This window comes from Pelobates fuscus, chromosome 6 (assembly GCF_036172605.1).
Source record: "Pelobates fuscus isolate aPelFus1 chromosome 6, aPelFus1.pri, whole genome shotgun sequence".
Taxonomy (NCBI): Eukaryota; Metazoa; Chordata; class Amphibia; order Anura; family Pelobatidae; genus Pelobates; species Pelobates fuscus.
The window spans coordinates 281,545,006-281,563,100 of NC_086322.1; the positions used below are offsets into that span (position 1 = coordinate 281,545,006).

Genomic DNA, 18,095 nt, shown 5'->3' on the forward strand with positions numbered 1-18,095 from the left:
TCAACATCTGTCCAATATAACTCCTCCTATTACTGCATATAACCTCTCCCTGTAACTCCTTCTATTACACCATATATCCTCTCCCTATAACTCCTCCTATTACTCCATATAACCTCTCCCTATAACTCCTCCTATTACTCAATATAACCTCTCCATAACGCCTCATATTACTCCATATGACCTCTCCCTATAACTCCTCCTATTACTCCATATAACCTCTCCCTATAACTCCTCCTATTACTCCATATAACCTCTCCCTATAACTCCTCCTATTATTCAATATAACCTCCCCCTATAACTCCTCCTATTACTCCGTATAACCTCTGCCTATAACTCCTCCTATTACTCCATATAACCTCTCTATAACTCCTCCTATTACTCCATATAACCTCTCTCTATAACTCCATATAACCTCTTACTATAACTCCTCCTATTCCTCCATATAACCTCTCTCTATAACTCCTATTCCTCCATATAACCTCTCCCTATAACTCCTCCTATTACTCCATATAACCTCTCTCTATAACTCCTCCTATTACACCATATAACCTCTCTATAACTCCCCCTCTTACTCCATATAACCTCTCCCTATAACTCCTCCTATTACTCCATATAACCTCTCCCTATAACTCCTCCTATAACTTCTCCTATTACTCCATATAACCTCTCCTTATAACTCCTCCTATTACTCCATATAACCTCTCTCTATAACTCCCCCTCTTACTCCATATAACCTCTCCCTATAACTCCTCCTATTACTCCATATAACCTCTCCCTATAACTCCTCCTATAACTCCTCCTATTACTCATATAACCTCTCTCTATAACTCCTCCTATTACTCCATATAATCCCTCTCTGTAACTCCTCCTATTACTCCATATAATCCCTCTCCATAACTCCTCTTATTACTCCATATAACCTCTCCCTATAGCAGCTCCTTTTGTTTTGTTGAACCAGTTAAAATAACTCCTATTTCTATATAGAACATAACATAACATCTTGTAGCTTCACACACATTCTCTCCTTCCACCATAGATCTCCTTCAGTTGATTCACATAACCACGCCAGCTGTTTTTACGATCCTCCACATTTGCCTTCTGCACGGGGCTCCAAGCGCACAGTGTAACTCTCAGCTTAATCCGCGCGATGTCTCCTGCATGGGGACAGGAAGCAGCTGCAAATTATCATAGACCTCTACACAGTCCGGTGTCCCGTGTTAGCTCTGGTCCTCCCAGACAGCTGAAGATTCTGTTGTCTGTATGACACTGCTATAGGAGGGGGGGCTGGCGTCACTGGGCGGGTATAGGAACGGTTTGGCTGTGACCTGATTAACAAAAGGAAGAATGAGAATTAGTAGAGATCCTTGGAAACACTTCTGCATTAATCTCCAGACCTAAACTATGACAGCAAAGTAAGTACGTAACCTCGACTTGGACATCTACACTCCATCACCCAAGAGCAACCTCTCAAGGGCTGTTGTTACCAAAACCGATATATAGAATTTGTTAAAGGAACACTCCAAGCTAGTACAGCTTGCTCTACTGGCTATGGTGGGAGGAGTATCCTGGCATTACACCACAGTAAGTAGTCAAACCATTTTAGCATATGTTGATGAATTAGCCCCTGCTCCAGTCTTCCCCTGTAGTTGAATCAGGTTAGCACTACAGTTCTGAGCAGGGCTATGCAGGGCTGCACTCATTGGTTGAGAGTGTCAGCCAATGAGCTTAGTCCTGCATTAACCACACTTTATTCTAGAGAGACAACTTACTTCTCCTAAAAATAGTTGCTTAGCGTGTACCTTTAATAGTTTTGAAACCATTAGAGAGTTAGTCGCTGGAAAAACTTACATGACTGACTAAAAGAGCCTAAAGGCCAACCACGTAACATCCATATGATTGCCACTGCTATTGTCGCCAGGCTCAGAAATGTCCTGCAGGTGTGAAAGAATTCTGTCTGATACCATCTGGCCTCCATGACATGATCACTCTGAATGTGGAACAATCATGTAGGCAGAAGATCATGTTCCAGCACCGAGTGGGACACCAGAGAAATTATATGGGCCAGTGGGACAGGAAAGCCAAACTCAGCACTGTCTCGCTGAATTTAAGAATGTTGCCAAGCAATGCTAAAATAATGCTCAACATATCAATGGGCTAGCCTGCTTGATTGGCAGACAGCCTGCTTAGACTTTGCAATGGATGATGGGATAAGGTGTCTTCTCTCACAATGCACAAAATATAACTATGGCATCACCTTGAGTAAGTGTGAGATCTGTAGTAGATCTTGCAGATAACCAGTTTTGTACTCTTGCGCATGTATGAGTATATAAGGTAAATGAGGTAAGTGTGTGATTCTATCTGTACAAAACATGAAACATACCTCACTATATGGTGGTGGCGGTCCCAGGTCCCTCAGTGGGGTCATTCTAGGTGACGGAGGTCCTGAGCGAGACTGTGAGCAGCAGCTGTTATTACAGATGCCACAAAGGCACAGTACAGAAAACACAATCAGCATGCCAACAAACAGAGGCCTGTAGACAGATAATGAACACATTACATAAACTATAAACTACATAAAACTACCGAACACAGTTCCAAAAATAGATTCTGAAATAGTAATAATCCCTGCCGTTTTATTGAAAGAAATATACAGTTCAAATTAATGGCCAACACTTCAGTGAAATTTAAAAGAGAAATTATTGAAACAATATTAAAGGGACACTATAGTCACCAGAACAACTACAGCTTTTTGAATTTGTTCTGGTGAGTAGAATCATTAGCTTCAGGGTTTTTTGCTGTAAACACTGTATTTTCAGAGAAAATGCAGTGTTTACATTACAGCCTAGTGATAACTTCACTGGCCACTCCTCAGATGGCTGTTAGAGATCCTTCCTGGGTCATGGCTGCCTAAAATGCATCCAAACATTCAGTGTCTCCTCCCTCTGCATGCAGACACTGAACTTTCCCCATAGAGATTCATTGATTCAATTCATCTCTATGAGAAGATGCTGATTGGCCAGGGTTGTGTTTGAATTGTGCTGGCTCTGCCCCTGGTCTGCCTCTTTGCCAGTCTCAGCCAATGCTATGAGGAAGCATTTTGATTGGCTCAGGCTACCACTTCTGATAATGTCAGCAGACAGCTTGTTTTTCTGAGGCAAACAGCATGCAGAGTTACAGGTTCAGGCTTGAATAAAGTAAGATTTTGCTATTTGTTTGGAGGCATGAAGGGCTCAGGGTGGCTAGATGGTGGTTTTAATCCTATAGGGTCAGGAATACATGTTTGTGTTCCTGACCCTATAGTGATCCTTGAAATTCTAAAAATCCCAACTTGATTAAAGTGTCAAAGTCTCCTGAAATGTTTATCCTTAAATCAGCTTAAAACAGTAATGCAGATAGATTACATCATTTTCAGATTCGGCTAGAATTACTATTTTAAAATCTGTCAGTGTTTCACTGTGTAGGTGGCCATTTTGTAACTACATCAAAATGTTAAAAGTTGTTGTAATAAAAAAAAAAAAAGTTAAAGAATAAATTAGCCCCACTATTGACTATAGTTCATTGAAACCTGGCGATAGCATCAAATTCTCAGAAAAATATAGCAAAACAAAAAAGTAACAAGAGTGTCACTGGATTTGTATGAATGAATTGCAGATATTTAAAATTAAAAAATATATTGAGAAAAAAAACAACTTTAAATGACGAGAGAAACGAGATGACATCAGTCTCAAGCAATTCAATCTCTGCTCATGACTAAATATCCACTGGATTTGAAAAAACGTTAATATTGGAATTCTGCCTTATCTATACAGCTCTTGTAAATATTTAACTGCCAATGATGGCTAGTGAAATATCATTTTCACTGGATTATTGACCAATCCAATATGGCTGATAAAATTGTGAGACTATTAGCCATTTAGGACCTCAAAAAACGGACAAAGTCAAAAAGTTGAATACCCACTTTTTTTGCCAAATTGCTGGATTCTGCATTTGACTACCAGCAAATGACGCAGAAAGTTACATCGCACCCTACCAACTTTTCATTGGAATGAATTAGGGAGACAGAAAAAATTTGGAATAGGGAGTGGTTGCTGATACTTACCCATACCAACTATAGTCCAGGTAGAACTTAGACTGTGAATCACAGCAAGAGCCATCTAGACAACTGTAACATACAGAATATTGGACATCATGAGACATAAAGTAATAGGAGGAGTTATAGAGAGAGGTTATATAGAGTAATAGGAGGAGTTATAGGGAGAGGTTATATGAAGGAATAGGAGGAGTTATAGAGAGAGGTTATATGGAGTAATAGGAGGAGCTATAGGGAGAGGTTATATGGAGTAATAGGAGGAGTTATAGAGAGAGGGGTATATGGAGTAATAGGAGGAGTTATAGAGAGAGGTTATATGGAGTAATAGGAGGAGTTATAGCGAGAGGTTATATGGAGTAATAGGAGGAGTTATAGGGAGAGGTTATATGGAGTAATAGGAGGAGTTATAGCGAGAGGTTATATGGAGTAATAGGAGGAGTTATAGGGAGAGGTTATATGGAGTAATAGGAGGAGTTATAAGGAGAGGTTATATGGAGTAATAGGGGGAGTTATAGGGAGAGGTTATATGGAGTAATAGGAGGAGTTATAGAGAGAGGTTATATAGAGTAATAGGAGGAGTTATAGAGAGAGGTTATATGGAGTAATAGGAGGAGTTATAGAGAGAGGTTATATGGAGTAATAGGAGGAGTTATAGCGAGAGGTTATATGGAGTAATAGGAGGAGTTATAGGGAGAGGTTATATGGAGTAATAGGAGGAGTTATAAGGAGAGGTTATATGGAGTAATAGGGGGAGTTATAGGGAGAGGTTATATGGAGTAATAGGAGGAGTTATAGAGAGAGGTTATATAGAGTAATAGGAGGAGTTATAGAGAGAGGTTATATGGAGTAATAGGAGGAGTTATAGCGAGAGGTTATATGGAGTAATAGGAGGAGTTATAGGGAGAGGTTATATGGAGTAATAGGAGGAGTTATAAGGAGAGGTTATATGGAGTAATAGGAGGAGTTATAGAGAGAGGTTATATGGAGTAATAGGAGGAGTTATAGGGAGAGGTTATATGGAGTAATAGGAGGAGTTATAGAGAGAGAGGTTATATGGAGTAATAGGAGGAGTTATATGGAGAGGTTGTATGGAGTAATAGGAGGAGTAATAGAGAGAGGTTATATGGAGTAATAGGAGGAGTTATAGGGAGAGGTTATATGGAGTAATAGGAGGAGTTATAGAGAGAGGTTATATGGAGTAATAGGAGGAGTTATAGGGAGAGGTTATATGGAGTAATAGGAGGAGTTATTGGGAGAGGTTATATGGAGTAATTGGAGGAGATATAGAGAGAGGTTATATGGAATAATAGGAGGAGTTATTGGGAGAGGTTATATGGAGTAATAGGTGGAGATATAGAGAGAGGTTATATGGAGTAATGGGAGGAGATATAAGGTAATATTATATGAAGCAGTTTGTGTATAATACATACTCTGTGACACTGCACCGTGATACCTACAGATGGAAAGAAAGAGATAAGGTGAAGTTGGAGACAATATAATACACTGTATTATGCAATGCAGAGCATCATTCTATTAACTGACCTACAAATGGAAAGCCATCTTCCCACACCCTGCATACAGATCATTGCTCTACTAATCTTACCAGTCATTCTGACCATTGCCCTTCTACCCAGCCTCTTGCCTTCCAAGCAGAGCATTGCCACCTGCCCCGTGTCCTGACAGCGTAGCTAACTTTACCCGTTTCCTAGCCGTCATGCAGAGTATTGATTTCCAAACACTTCTTGTGCCAACCCTGCAGAGTGTCGCTCCACTTCCCTGTTCTGATCACCGTGCAGATCGTCACCCCACTTCCCCTTCTGCCAGCTGCACAGAGCATTGCTCCAGTCATTATTCACCGGGAATTTGTCAGCTCAGCATGACCTGTTCTTATTAATTATATATTAACTGGAGAGTCAGCTCGGCAGCTGGTTAATACTGGATGTGTACATATGAACAAACTGTGTGTAACCATGTAAGACAGAAATTATAGTGTGTTCCAAAGTAATGTGTGGGTGTACACGGACAGGTAAAGGCATATGTATTTTACATATAATATCTCCATACAAAATTAATTAGACTTTTAAATTTATGTTTCGAGAGAAAAACTAAACCCAGAAAAACTAAATCAACCATAATGTTAAAAATGTTTCGTGCCCGTCTCTTATAATTTGATGCATCTGCATTCCCCCTGAAAAACATGCGCAAACATTCTGTTTGTTAGGGATTTTGAAACCGCCATCTTGGTTTTTAAGTTGACTCCTTCAACTTCTTCAAATTGCTTGTAGACTATGGCCTCCCTCTTTGTGTTCCCTTTGCAATGGGCAATATTTATATTAATAAAACAAGGTAAGTTTATATTCACAGATGGTATTAGTATAAAAAACAGTTGCCAAGGTTCTTCATAACGATGAATCTCAGCATTTTCAATGCTACATGCATTGAGAACTTCCCTTAGTTCCCTTTTCCGCTAAGGTAAAAGCTCACCTGTACCAAATGATGAGGACTGGTGAGATGTCTCCTGAGAGAAAGCCCCCGAAATACACTGACATTTCCTGACATTGCTCAACTGGGGAAATACTCACCAGCACTTGACAAAAATTAGCTTGTGCACTTCTCGTAGCCTCCTAGGAAACCATTTGGTACAACTTGTACCATAGGTTGAAAATATTGAGCTCCACGGAAGTACTTATTGGGGTAAGTAATACAGCAGGAATAGAAAGAAAAACTGTACTCACCCCTGCAATATTTTACATTTTGGTGTCTCTGTGATGCTCCTGGTGCTTGTGGTTGCACAGATATTTGGGTAAGAAAGGCATTATTTCAATAGTGCTGTATGCATGAGGGTTAAGTTCATTTGCATGTTATGCCCTGGCTGTGCCAAGACTGTCGAGCATTCAATATAAATTGTAAAAGCCTAGCTTCTCAGATTTATTATTATTATTTTTTTTAACGTAAAGCGCAACCCTTGGGCGACCTTTTTGTTAACAATCAGTTTGTGCGTAAACCTCAAACGTGGCAGTTCTGCTTTAATTCAAATAAGTTGTCACTATGCTGGTCTTTTAAAGAGGATTAAATGCGTCAGGCGGCATAGGATACAAACTCATCCGTACCATTAAATATCTACATCCGTTTTGTACTTGTACAATATATAATTTATGGTGTTTATACTTATCCACGAAGTGTGTAACATTGTCGGTGCGCGTTTTGCTTTGGCTATTTAATTATCACCTTGATTAATTAGAGGTAATTAAGGTCAATTACAGTGGCTCAGGAACAAATACGTGGCAAAAGGAATAGTCTTTGTATGTGTGCCATTGTTTTTAATGAATAGGTGTGCTAAAGTCCCATTATCTAGCACGGCTAAGTATACAAAGTTGACTTCCTTGTCATTGACGTAAAATTCCACATGGAAACTTGGAAGCCTTTGCAATTACTGCTCATTGTGTTAACCGATTCATAAGCCATTATGGTGATACTATGTCACAATATGCCATGTGAGCAAGTGAGATGGTTCTAAAGAAAAAACAAAAATGGTACTGGCAAAAGGTATATCAAGCCTTAAAGAATCATTCCACATATCAAGCACTCCAAGTACTATAACCACTACAGCCCACTGTAGTGGTTATGGTTCCATGAGTGCCATGGTGTTGTGACTCATCAAACCGTTTTAGTACATTTTGACAACTTACCTGGCAGATCCGATAGTAGAAAAACCTGTGTCTTATGTAGCTGACACTCGCAACAACATCAATCGTTGAATGTCAGTGTGATATCTTTTCTTCAATAAATCTTCCTTGAGCTACAGTCCTTTCTACTATTGGATCCGCGAGAGAGCTACAGCTTGAGTTGGTTGCACTCATGGTGTCCCTACTATGAGTGCATTCTCATTTTTAGTGTAACAACTTACCTGGGTCACGCTGGACATCCACAGTTGACACCGTGCTTCCAGGATTCTCCTGCAGGAGAATCTCATTATTTCGACTGAGCTAATCAGCGCCAAGCAGGACTGCGCTCAATGGCTAAGAGTGTCAGTTGAGAGTTAATGACTTTATTGTTGAGTGCCAATGACTGTAGGTCTTCATCGTTGAGTGCCAATTAGTGTAGGTCTTTATCAGCTCTGCTGAGCTAAACAGAGCCACACAGCTTCTTGTGCAGATGAAGGAGGATCCAGGTGTGTTGGCAAATCATTCTAAACTGATTTGACATATTACACTAGGACAGCGCCACATAACTCCTGGCGCCATAACCACTACAGCAGGATCTCTCATGGCCTTTCATTAGGGAGTTTATACAGCTCTAGTAAGCGATCCATCTCAGATAATCTTGTGTGGGGTGGGATGAGAAAGGAAATATGCCTCTCACTCCTGTAGTCTAAATGGATTATAATGAATTTGCCATGGTATTATCGTAACAGGGTGTAATATGGATGTTCAATTCCTTTTACTCATTGGCGGTAGATTTGCTAGGATGTATATATGATATCCTGACTTTTGGGTATGTTAATGTGTTAATGTGACATCAGATCCACCTTATGTTCTTACACACCTTTCATTTTTCATGCTGTTGGGCAGCACATGAAATATTCTGCTGTTCTGTGTATAGAATTATCAAGGAGAATAGGAACAAGGTAGGTACACATTGTACAACCCTCTCCAAGGTGTCACTGACCATAACAAAACCACAATTTAGCTCCCTCGTGTTCCTCTTGTCCCTCTTTCCAGTCTCACATTGAGATGCAATCAGAGTGCAGTAGGCAGACGGTGAATGCATATGATTACATGTCAAATCTTGCCCCTTTGACCACTTTCTGCTCAGACCTCCCATTTTGACAGACATGAGGGTCCTCTACCACAACCCAGCAAAAAGCCACACAACGGTAGTGGAAGGTGATGAGGAAAGAGACACAAAAGGGGAAGGGGGTATAAACAGATAAACAAGGTAAGCCAGGAGATACAAGAGGGTGAGTTGGGTGCAGAGAGACACAAAGAGGGGTTGACCAACAAACAAAAAAATGACACTGCCAATTGCTAACACACACTTCCACATGGAGGTCAAATAACCTTGGTTCATCTCTAAGTAGATCTTTTGTGATACTTTGTGCCCATAAAAACACTCTACGATTAAAATAACCAACAGACCTGTGTAAAAAAGAAAAAATATATACTTTGCTTTTTTTTTTATACTAATAAAAGTCCATAGAATAGAGCATCACATGCGTAGATGAAAGACAGCATGTAGCTCCCCAAAAAAAACAACTTACGCGTTTCACGCCCCAGAGTGCCCTTAGTCATAAGCAGACTTCAAAATGTAATAAAGTCTGACATAATATAAAAGCACTCAAGTAATGCTGATTCATTAATTACGGAAGTCTGTTGACTCACATTACTACCAAAAGGTGCTAATAAAATATCTGCCTTTCAAGGGCTCCCAAGTTTCTTAAAGAGACAGTGCTTCATATGAGAGTGTTGCATTTTATATAGTAATACTTTACCATACTTAAAAGAGGGCTAAAAGTCCATACTTCAGTCTTAAGTGGATTTTTTTTTTGTATAGAAAAGGGCATATTGTAAGTCAAACGTATCAAAAGAACAAAGAAAAAATAATAATTAAAGGTACAGTAACCTATATTTCAGTACATGTTTTGGGAAAGTTAATGAATTTGTCCAGAACCATTTAAGTAAAACTGATTTAACTTACCCATGTAAGATAAGCTAGTATCAGATTGAGTATATAAGACAGATTAGGTGTAATATGAAACACAAATTATATTAAAAATACACAAACAAAAAAAATAAAATACAAAAAGTAATTTTATGATTCCTTATTGAATGTGTCAGTTAAAGCATAGGGGATCAACCATCCACACAATCATTCCACATTTTTATCGCAGTTGCTTTACTAACAGTTGGACTGTGCTGTGTACAGCTGACAGTGTAATGACGTTTTTTGAAGTAGTGAGCGTGAATATAGATTGCTCAAGGTCAAGAGAGACAAATGAAATGAACAAAGCATTTTCTTTGTTTATATTAAATGCATACTGTCTGGTTTATTCACTAGAGTCAGGGATCTGAAGTGAAGTGAATTCAAAGTGAATTAAAAGTAAATCCTCATTTGGGCCAGTGCTATGATTTGAAATTTAAATTCTTCAACAATTCCCAATTTAGTAGATAACCTTACTTTTGTGTAAATCACCTACTGTTATCCATCCCTTCCCTCTCCTGTCCCTCACTGGCCATCTCCACATATAACACTACCCTCACATCTGCCTTGAACACTGCAGCCCCACTCCAAACATGCACCACGAGGAGAACACGACCCCAACCTTGGCATAATAAATCAACACGCTATCTGCAGAGTTGCTCCCGCTGTGCTGAACGCTCCTGGAGGAAGTCCCGCACCCAGGCAGACTATCTTCATTATAGATTCATGTTGCTTTCGTACAGCGCAGCCCTTGCCCTCGCCAAACAGTCCTACTTTTCCTCTCTCATTAGTTCATGCTCCCGCAATCCCAGACGTCTCTTTGACACTTTTAATTCCCTTCTCCGCCCTGCTGTGGCCACCCCCCAAACTAACCTTACAGCTGATAGCTTTGCATATTACTTTACTGACAAGATTGAACAGCTAAGGAAACAATTCTCCCCTCCTTGCCTTTCTCTTTCTCAACCACACATAAATCATGCTTTCCCTACCCTTCAGACTTTCTCCCCAGCTACTGAACAAGAGGTGGCTGCACTTCTCCATTCCTCTCGCCCCACCACTTGCCCACTTGATCCTGTCCCATCTCACCTCATCAGATCTCTCTCCCCTTGTCTTGTGCCTATCCTAACACACATCTTTAACTGCTCTCTCTCTTCTGGCACTGTTCCTGCTGACCTTAAACATGCCACTGTAATACCTATCCTGAAAAAACCATCTCTTGACCCGTCCTCCCCCTCTAACTATCGTCCCATATCCCTGCTCCCTTACTCATCAAAGCTTTTGGAAAGACTTGTCTTTACCCGTGTGTCTCACTTCCTTAATTCCAACTCTCTCCTTGACCCTCTTCAGTCTGGCTTCCGCCCTCTCCACTCTACTGAGACCGCTCTTATCAAAGTGACTAATGACCTAATCTCCGCTAAATCCAAAGGTCACTACTCCATATTAATTCTCCTTGACCTCTCTGCTGCCTTTGACACAGTTGATCATGCTCTCCTCCTTCAAACTCTTCAATCACTCGGTCTCTGTGACTCTGTCCTCTCTTGGTTTTCCTCCTATCTCTCCCAACGCTCATTTAGTGTCTCCTTTTCCAAGGATACCTCCTCCCCTCGCCCTGTCTCGGTTGGAGTTCCCCAAGGCTCTGTCCTTGGTCCCCTTCTATTTTCTCTTTATACTGCCTCTCTTGGAAAACTTATTGCCTCTTTTGGATTCAACTACCACCTGTACGCTGATGACACTCAGATATACCTCTCCTCACCGGACCTCTCCCCGGCCGTCCTGCAACGTGTCACTGCTTGCCTCTCTTCCATCTCTGACTGGATGTCGTCACGCTTTCTCAAACTTAACCTCTCAAAAACTGAACTCCTTGTCTTTCCTCCTCCTAATACTGATCCTCCTCTCTCACTCTCCCTTCAAGTCAGTGATATCCACATAAGTCCATCCCTACAAGCGCGCTGTCTTGGCGTCATACTTGACTCTGGTCTCACCTTTGAGTCTCACATCCAGTTTGTTGCCAAGTCCTGTAGGTTCCAACTCAAAAACATAGCCCGCATCCGCCCCTTTCTTACGCAAGATGCTACCAAGGAGCTTGTCCATGCTCTAGTAATTTCCCGCATGGATTACTGTAACCCTCTCCTGATTGGTCTCCCCAAAAGCCGTACTGCCCCGCTACAGTCTGTAATGAATGCTGCAGCTAGACTGATTTTCCTATCCAGTCGGTCCTCTCACACCTCGCCCCTCTGCCAGTCCTTACATTGGCTCCCTGTATCCTATAGGAGTCAATTCAAAGTGCTAACCCATACATTTAAAGCACTGAACAATTCCAGCCCCTCTTATATCTCTTCACTGATCCAGAGGTATGCCCCTCCTCGTACCCTCCACTCTGCCCGCGACCACCTCCTGACCGCTGCTCGCACCCGTACGGCCAACTCACGCTTGCAGGACCTCTCACGGGCGGCTCCTCTCCTATGGAATAACTTGCCTACTGCCATCAGACTCTCCCCTAGTCTTCAATCATTTAAGAAGGGCCTTAAAACCCATCTCTTCAGGAAAGCGTATGGCCTCCCAGAGTAATCTCTCCCTTACATACCTGTCGCTTGCTCTCCTATGGGATAGTGCTTTGCTCTCTCCTCCAGCTCTGCTTCACTCCTACTTGATATTTCCTATCCTAATGTTTCTAATACCCCACCTCCTATAGACTGTAAGCTCATTTGAGCAGGGTCCTCTTCAACCTATCATTCCTGTAAGTTTTCTTGTAATTGTCTTATTTATTGTTACATCCCCCCCTCTCAAAATATTGTAAAGCGCTACGGAATCTGTTGGCGCTATATAAATGGCAATAATAATAATAATAATAATACTGTTGATATAGATACATATATAATTCTCAACAAAATCGTAACTATTTAGCCACCTTTCAGACACTTTAAGACTTTGTACATATTTCAGTGGTATGCAAAATAAAATAAACTATTTTTAGTGCCCCCTACTAAAGAATTTAAAAAGATCTAGATGTATATCATCATTGGACATTAAGGTGACATTTTCATAGATTCATTGTGGCATTAGAACAGTGGTTCTGAAAAACTTTTTATCACAAAAAATTTGGGTCCAAAATTACGCAGGGGACTCATTCTTCAAGTGTGCAATTAACTGACTGGCCCACTCTTCAACTCTAAGATAATATTTAATAAAATGAAAGGGACGCTATAGTCACTAAAACATTTACAGCTTAGTGTAGTTTTCTGGTGTGTGTAGTATGTCCCTGCAGGCTGAGCACTGTAAACACTGCTTTTTAGGAGAAAAGGCAGTGTTTACATTACTGTCGAGGAACACCTGTAGTGTCAGTCACTCAGGCGCCCACTAAAAATGCTTCCTAGGTCAGTGCTGCACAATGTGCACTGACGTTCACTGTCTCTACACTCTAAATGGAGGCGTTAAAGATTCCTTATAGAGATGCATTTTGGCGCACGTATGCATTAGCCTTCCAACACTTTCCGATCAATTTTGATGATCTCAGCCAAGGAGGCGGGGCGAAGGCAGCAATGGCAGACCCGTGCAACGCTGTAATATTTAAAACGTTTTCACCCTTTTTTAAGGAGGATAAGGTGGGCCGGCCACCTAAAATGGTTTCTTAACACTATAGTGTCAGGAATACACATTTCTATTCTTGACACTACAGTGTTCCTTTAATTCTGCAAAATAACTTTCTTAGACACTTCCTGTCAGATATTCGCTATGTACTGTATTATTGTAGGCAGTTGCCTGGTGCCCTCCATGACGAATGCGATGTGCATAAACCAACATGTAGGTACCAGTGGTGAATGGTAGAGTTTAAAGATGGTGGTGCGTGGCCTCCCCCGACTTGTTAGACTCTTCCTGATTAAACCCAGGAGATGCAATACCGTGTTCAAAATCATCTACACCCCCAGTCATCAATAAAAGACAGCAAGGAAACTAGAGATATAGTCATCATGTTTGGTTTTTTTCTAACACACACACACTTATCAGTAGTCCTTACAATGCCATAGGGGCTATGGCCCAGCCTCCACTGTTGGGGACCCAATATTGTCTCCTAACTAAATACCTAAGAACTACTATATTAGAAAAGTCAAAATTTGTATCACCTTTCTCCCTTGGAATACAAGTTGGGGTTGCTGGGAAAGAGGAAATTTGGGCATGTAACACACACTCTGATTATATTAACAACTAAAAGGGGTTTATTCACTAAACAGTTGTAGTGAGTTGACAACTTACTAATAAACGCATTCACTTCTGTCAGGCATGGTACAAAAAAAAAAAAAGAGTCACCAATCCTTTTAAAGTTTCAGAGTTTTTCTCAACTCTTCACAAGTCAAAGTTTAGTAAACACCATGCTGTAATAATGTTTTAAACAAAGAACCACTGAAGATTTACAAAGTGGGACAATCGCTGTGAAACACCAATACCAGTATGTCAGTTTCCATGGTGATAGATCCCGTTTTAACATTGTACTCCATTTTTCTGTTTGCCCCACATTTCTAAATACATACTTCCCCAAATGTCAGACAAAGAGGGACACTTTAATTTTAGGGGTGTGAGCGGAGGTGTGACTAGGAGGGGGCTGTTCTGAGAAATTTTAGAGGATTTACTAATAACAATTTATATATACAGTAAAAACCAAAGAAAAAGTTACCTGCGCTCTCTCCTAAATCCCTATGTATATTTAAACAAATGGAGGTAATTTAGTTACTCCAATGGCCATTGGAGGGAATGCCCGCCTGCCAACGTCAAGGCAGACCCCCTCAGGTGGGTCCTACACTGACCATTCACCTTGCTTCCTTGAGCTTCTGGCAAAGATATCTCTAATGAGACAAAGAGGGGTATTTTTTATATACCCCCCTATATACTTATTAACCCTTAATAGGGAACACATGGGATGGGCGGCAGCATTGTAACCAGGCTGTGTGATACAAAGTAAATACAAATACAAAAGGAGAAGTCCTGCGCTCACTCCCATCACTCCTGGGCGGCAGCAACGACCACGGTAGGACCCACCTGAGGGGGTGTGCCTTGACGTTGGCAGGTGGGCATTCCCTGCAATGGCCACTGGAGTAACTAAATGACCTCCATTTGTTTAAATATTCATAGGGATTTAGGAGAGAGCGCAGATAATTTTTTCTTTGTTTTTTTACTGTATGTACTGGGGCTGATGTGTACTGTGGTCGTTGCTGTCGCCCAGGAGTGATGGGAGTGAGCGCAGGACTTGTTTTTTTGTAACAATTTATATATGTTATGAATGATTTACATCTTGAGTTTTAAACTTAGTTTCAAAATTACATCCAGAGTTTTTAAATTGTTTTGTAGGGGGCACTGAAAATAGTTTTTTTTATTTTGTATACCTCTAAAATAGTTACATAATTTATATAATTAAAGTGTAATTTAGAACAGGAACAATGTAGTTTATTTACACAGACTGATTTCTAAACACATTTATTGGAGTTTAGAGACACATTACTGGGAGTATTATTACTGTGGAGTTCTGTTATACACTCAGACACATTACTGGGAGTATTATTACTGTGGAGTTCTGTTATACACTCAGACACATTACTGGGAGTATTATTGCTGTGGAGCTCTGTTATACACTCAGACACATCACTGGGAGTATTATTACTGTGGAGCTTTGTTATACACTCAGACACATTACTGGGAGTATTATTGCTGTGGAGCTCTGTTATACACTCAGACACATTACTGGGAGTATTATTGCTGTGGAGCTCTGTTATACACTGAGACACATTACTGGGAGTATTATTGCTGTGGAGCTCTGTTATACACATTACTGGGAGTATGATTGCTGTGGAGCTTTGTTATACACTCAGACACATTACTGGGAGTATTATTGTTGTGGAGCTCTGTTATTCACTCAGACACATTACTTGGAGTATTATTGCTGTGGAGCTCTGTTATACACTCAGACACATTACTGGGAGTATTATTACTGTGGTGCTCTGTTATATACTCAGACACATTACTGGGAGTATTATTGTTGTGGAGCTCTGTTATTCACTCAGACACATTACTTGGAGTATTATTGCTGTGGAGCTCTGTTATACACTCAGACACATTACTGGGAGTATTATTACTGTGGTGCTCTGTTATATACTCAGACACATTACTGGGAGTATTATTGTTGTGGAGCTCTGTTATTCACTCAGACACATTACTTGGAGTATTATTGCTGTGGAGCTCTGTTATACACTCAGACACATTACTGGGAGTATTATTGCCGTGGAGCTCTGTTATACACTCAGACACATTACTGGGAGTAGTATTGCTGTGGAGCTCTGTTATACACTCAGACACATTACTGGGAGTATTATTACTGTGGTGCTCTGTTATACACTCAGACACATTACTGGGACTATTATTGCTGTGGAGCTCTGTTATACACTCAGACACATTACTGGGAGTATTATTACTGTGGAGCTTTGTTATACACTCAGACACATTACTGGGAGTATTATTGCTGTGGAGCTCTGTTATACACTCAGACACATTACTGGGAGTATTATTGCTGTGGAGCTCTGTTATACACTGAGACACATTACTGGGAGTATTATTGCTGTGGAGCTCTGTTATACACATTACTGGGAGTATTATTGTTGTGGAGCTCTGTTATTCACTCAGACACATTACTGGGAGTATTACTGCTGTGGAGATCTGTTATACACTCAGACACATTACTGGGAGTATTATTACTGTGGTGCTCTGTTATACACTCAGACACATTATTGGGAGTATTATTGCTGTGGAGCTCTGTTATACACTCAGACACATTACTGGGAGTATTATTGCTGTGGAGCTCTGTTATACACTCAGACACATTACTGGGAGTATTATTGCTGTGGGGCTCTGTTATACACTCAGACACATTACTGGGAGTATTATTGCTGTGGAGCTCTGTTATACACTCAGACACATTACTGGGAGTATTATTACTGTGGTGCTCTGTTATACACTCAGACACATTATTGGGAGTATTATTGCTGTGGAGCTCTGTTATACACTCAGACACATTACTGGGAGTATTATTGCTGTGGAGCTCTGTTATACACTCAGACACATTACTGGGAGTATTATTGCTGTGGAGCTCTGTTATACTCTCAGACACATTACTGGGAGTATTATTGCTGTGGAGCTCTGTTATACACTCAGACACATTACTGGGAGTATTATTGCTGTGGAGCTCTGTTATACACTCAGACACATTACTGGGAGTATTATCACTGTGGAGCTCTGTTATACACTCAGACACATTACTGGGAGTATTATTGCTGTGGAGCTCTGTTATACACTCAGACACATTACTGGGAGTATTATTGCTGTGGGGCTATGTTATACACTCAGACACATTACTGGGAGTATTATTGCTCTGTAGCTCTGTTATACACTCAGACACATTACTGGGAGTATTATTGCTGTGGAGCTCTGTTATACACTCAGACACACCAACAATATGGAGCTCCTAGAAAAGAGGGACAGAAGGATTTGAGCCAAAAATAGGGAGGGATATAAAAGAGGGACAGGGGATTTTGAGCCAAAAATATAAATTGTTCCTCTTAAATAGGGACACTTGGGTGGTATGTAAATCCACCGTCGTGTGTCATCCCTTGCAGTATGATTTTATATCTTTCTCCAGGCGTGAGCTTGCGTCACAATATATGTGTGAGCGGTTTTGTGTTTGTATCCATGGAAAAAGGCTTGTCACTTACCGCTGTACAGAAAGGTAAAAGACAAGTGGACAGGAGTTTTGTGTAGACAGTCCTGTGAAAAGCATACACCATCATCGTTCTTCTGTCTATTGTTCTGTATAACACCTTCTGTTTGCTTTCCCCACTTTTTTCGTTCGCTCTTCTTTGTTCTCCCCAAACTTTGTTTTCTCTCTTTCGATTTCTCTTGCCTCTTCTGTTTATCTTTTGTTCTTTGCTTTGCGTTGTCTCTTTGTCTTTGTCCTGTACTTTCGACTGCTCCTTCTTGCTTTCTCACACTCTCTCTACCTCTTTTACTTCCGTCTCTCTCTCTCCTCCCTCTGTTAACAGGTCTCCACCCAGTGTCCCTCACACACTCCTTGAAGTCTCTCTGTGTCAACGCCTCACTCCAATCCATCCTGTCTTACCCTTCATCTCTCTATTTCACCTTTCCTTTTTCTCCAGTCTGCTTTTATCGGCTGGCTAACTCCCTCTTCTTTTCCTCCCTGTAAATTCTTTGACCTCCTTTTTTCTTCTGTCTTGTTTTAAATGGTCTGCTTTTTTTTTTTATCATTTTC

The 18,095-nt window shown here is 40.7% G+C and overlaps 1 protein-coding gene across 1 annotated transcript; it reads right to left on the bottom strand.

Moving 5' to 3' along the window:
* Positions 1-871: 871 nt before the first annotated feature.
* TMEM92 (transmembrane protein 92) lies at positions 872-17,834 on the bottom strand. The gene is made up of 5 exons (XM_063425542.1): positions 17,542-17,834; positions 5,521-5,543; positions 4,100-4,162; positions 2,381-2,531; positions 872-1,325 (listed from the first exon to the last, which is right to left on the bottom strand). Exons 1-5 carry the CDS (start codon positions 17,614-17,616, stop codon positions 1,218-1,220), a joined length of 420 nt encoding a protein of 139 aa, XP_063281612.1. The 5' UTR covers positions 17,617-17,834; the 3' UTR covers positions 872-1,217.
* Between the last annotated feature and the right edge of the window lie 261 nt (positions 17,835-18,095).